At 31.9% G+C, this 1856-nt stretch overlaps 1 protein-coding gene across 5 annotated transcripts in view; it reads right to left on the minus strand.

Moving 5' to 3' along the window:
* LOC106884424 (cyclin-dependent kinase 10) overlaps positions 1–1856 on the minus strand; it is a 37754-nt gene that overhangs the window by 5051 nt on the left and 30847 nt on the right. For 4 of the 5 annotated variants that reach the window (XR_008265332.1, XR_008265333.1, XM_014935801.2 and 1 more), the window contains one exon: positions 1745–1799. The exons of the other annotated variant lie outside the window; for it this stretch is intronic. Coding sequence is in view for 1 of the 4 variants with exons in the window: in XM_014935801.2 (XP_014791287.1) it covers positions 1745–1799 (55 nt within the window). In the remaining 3 variants the exon portion in view is untranslated. Of the gene's footprint in view, positions 1–1744; positions 1800–1856 lie in introns of those variants that run through there. 5 annotated transcript variants of the gene reach the window in all.

Consider the following 1856-nt stretch of genomic DNA (forward strand, 5'->3'; position numbering starts at 1 on the left):
GACCTGTCTGTGCTGCTGCCATGTAAAAAGCACTCAGTCCACTCTCTTAAAGCCGTAAAAAATCATGCCAAAACAGACACAGAAATGAAGTGCAGCCTTCTACCTGGCCAGCTCCTGTTAAACCATCCAACCCATGCCAGCATGGAAGGCGGATGTTAAACAATGGTGATGATGATGATGATGATTGTTATCTATAATCCTAAATAAACCTACGATGTTACTTCAGAGTTAAAAATGTTTATTAGATTCAACCCTCTACCTAAGTAGAATTTACCTTTTGTCATTCCAGAGTGGATAAAACCAGTTAAATACTGGGGTTGAGTGAATCAAATACACTCATTCATTCAAAATATGACCCTATTCCTCTGCTAAATTTATTATTATTTATTTATTTATTTATTTTTCTTTGGCAGAATCAGTGAATTGAAGAAAAGGCCTTGTGGTATTTAGTTCTGCTATTTACATTTGGAGCTTAAATTCTTTTAAAGTCAGCTTTGCTTTCCAGCCTACTGGGGTCGATAAAATATTGTACTGATCAAGTACTGGACTTGATTTAATCGTCTAACCCCTCCCACCAAAATTCTAGCTTTGAATGCCTAAGCTAAAAACCATTACCATTCAGGACAAAAGAATAACAGGAGTGGTGAAGTGCCAGACTAAATGGTTTATGGTATATTAATTTTCCTTAGCATGAGAAAATATATTCTAAGTTTTTATAATACAATAGAAATAAACACTAATTTTAACTGCAATATGCATTTCTCATGATATACCAAAGTATCTTCCTTAAAAATTAGAGAATCATTTTTAGCTGATTCTCTAAAGTTGATTTTACTTTTCATCCTTTTGGGGTTGATGAAATAAGAACCAGTTGAGTACGGGGGTTGATATTATTGACTAGCCCTTTCCCCCCAAATGTCAGGTCTTGTGCTATAGTAGAAAGGACATTTCATCCAAATTTATCAAGTGATAAAGTGAAATAATAAATAAAATTCTCCTGCATTATTATCAAGAGATTAATGGAAGTTTTTGTATAAAGCTTTGGGTTTTAGTTGAAAGAATATGACAGAATCCATTAGTGTTTTACAATGAAAAACAGTTTAACAACCAAACCAAGAAAATTACATGATAAAAGAATTCTTTTCACTGTCTTCCATCAATTTTTATTCACTCACATAGATAGGAAAGTTTGATTATCTATATAGTGGTGCACTAATTGTTTAAATAGCTGGATGTTCTTATCATTAAGAATCCAGAACTGAACTTGTTTGCTGGTCAACAAACCTGAGATAAACTGACTTGTGAACTTTGTCCAGGAACTGAATATAATAGTTGTAATATAAAACTTCTGTTTACTGATCAAAGTAAGTCTGAGTAGACTATACTATACTAATGAGATCTAATAAAGCTGAAACACACCAATAGCCATCATCCAAATGACAACAAAGAACATTTTTTTTTTTCTAAGAATGAAAATTCAATTTTGCAAGGGAAACTGATTCATTATTTCTTGAAATTATTTCCCCTTCTCTTTGAGATGTGCTAGTAATTACCACTAGGTTTTTGTTTTCTTTCTTCAACTAAAAAGTAAATTTCAATTAGTTAAGAATTTTTTGGCATATGTCATTCAGAACATCACTGCCTAGCTAAATTTGAACTCGTGACTATGTAATCAGTACTCTAGCACCCCTCACTCCACAGTCACAGTACAACATACTTTATATAGTTTTAAAAATGTACTCACAATAATTTTTGAACTAGATACTTTAAAATCTGAAAAAGAAGATTCTGCTTTCCTCCTAAAACGTAAAAAACAAAACAAAACAATATATACATACATACATATATATATATAT

The sequence above is a fragment of the Octopus bimaculoides genome, chromosome 1 (assembly GCF_001194135.2).
Source record: "Octopus bimaculoides isolate UCB-OBI-ISO-001 chromosome 1, ASM119413v2, whole genome shotgun sequence".
Taxonomy (NCBI): domain Eukaryota; kingdom Metazoa; phylum Mollusca; class Cephalopoda; order Octopoda; family Octopodidae; genus Octopus; species Octopus bimaculoides.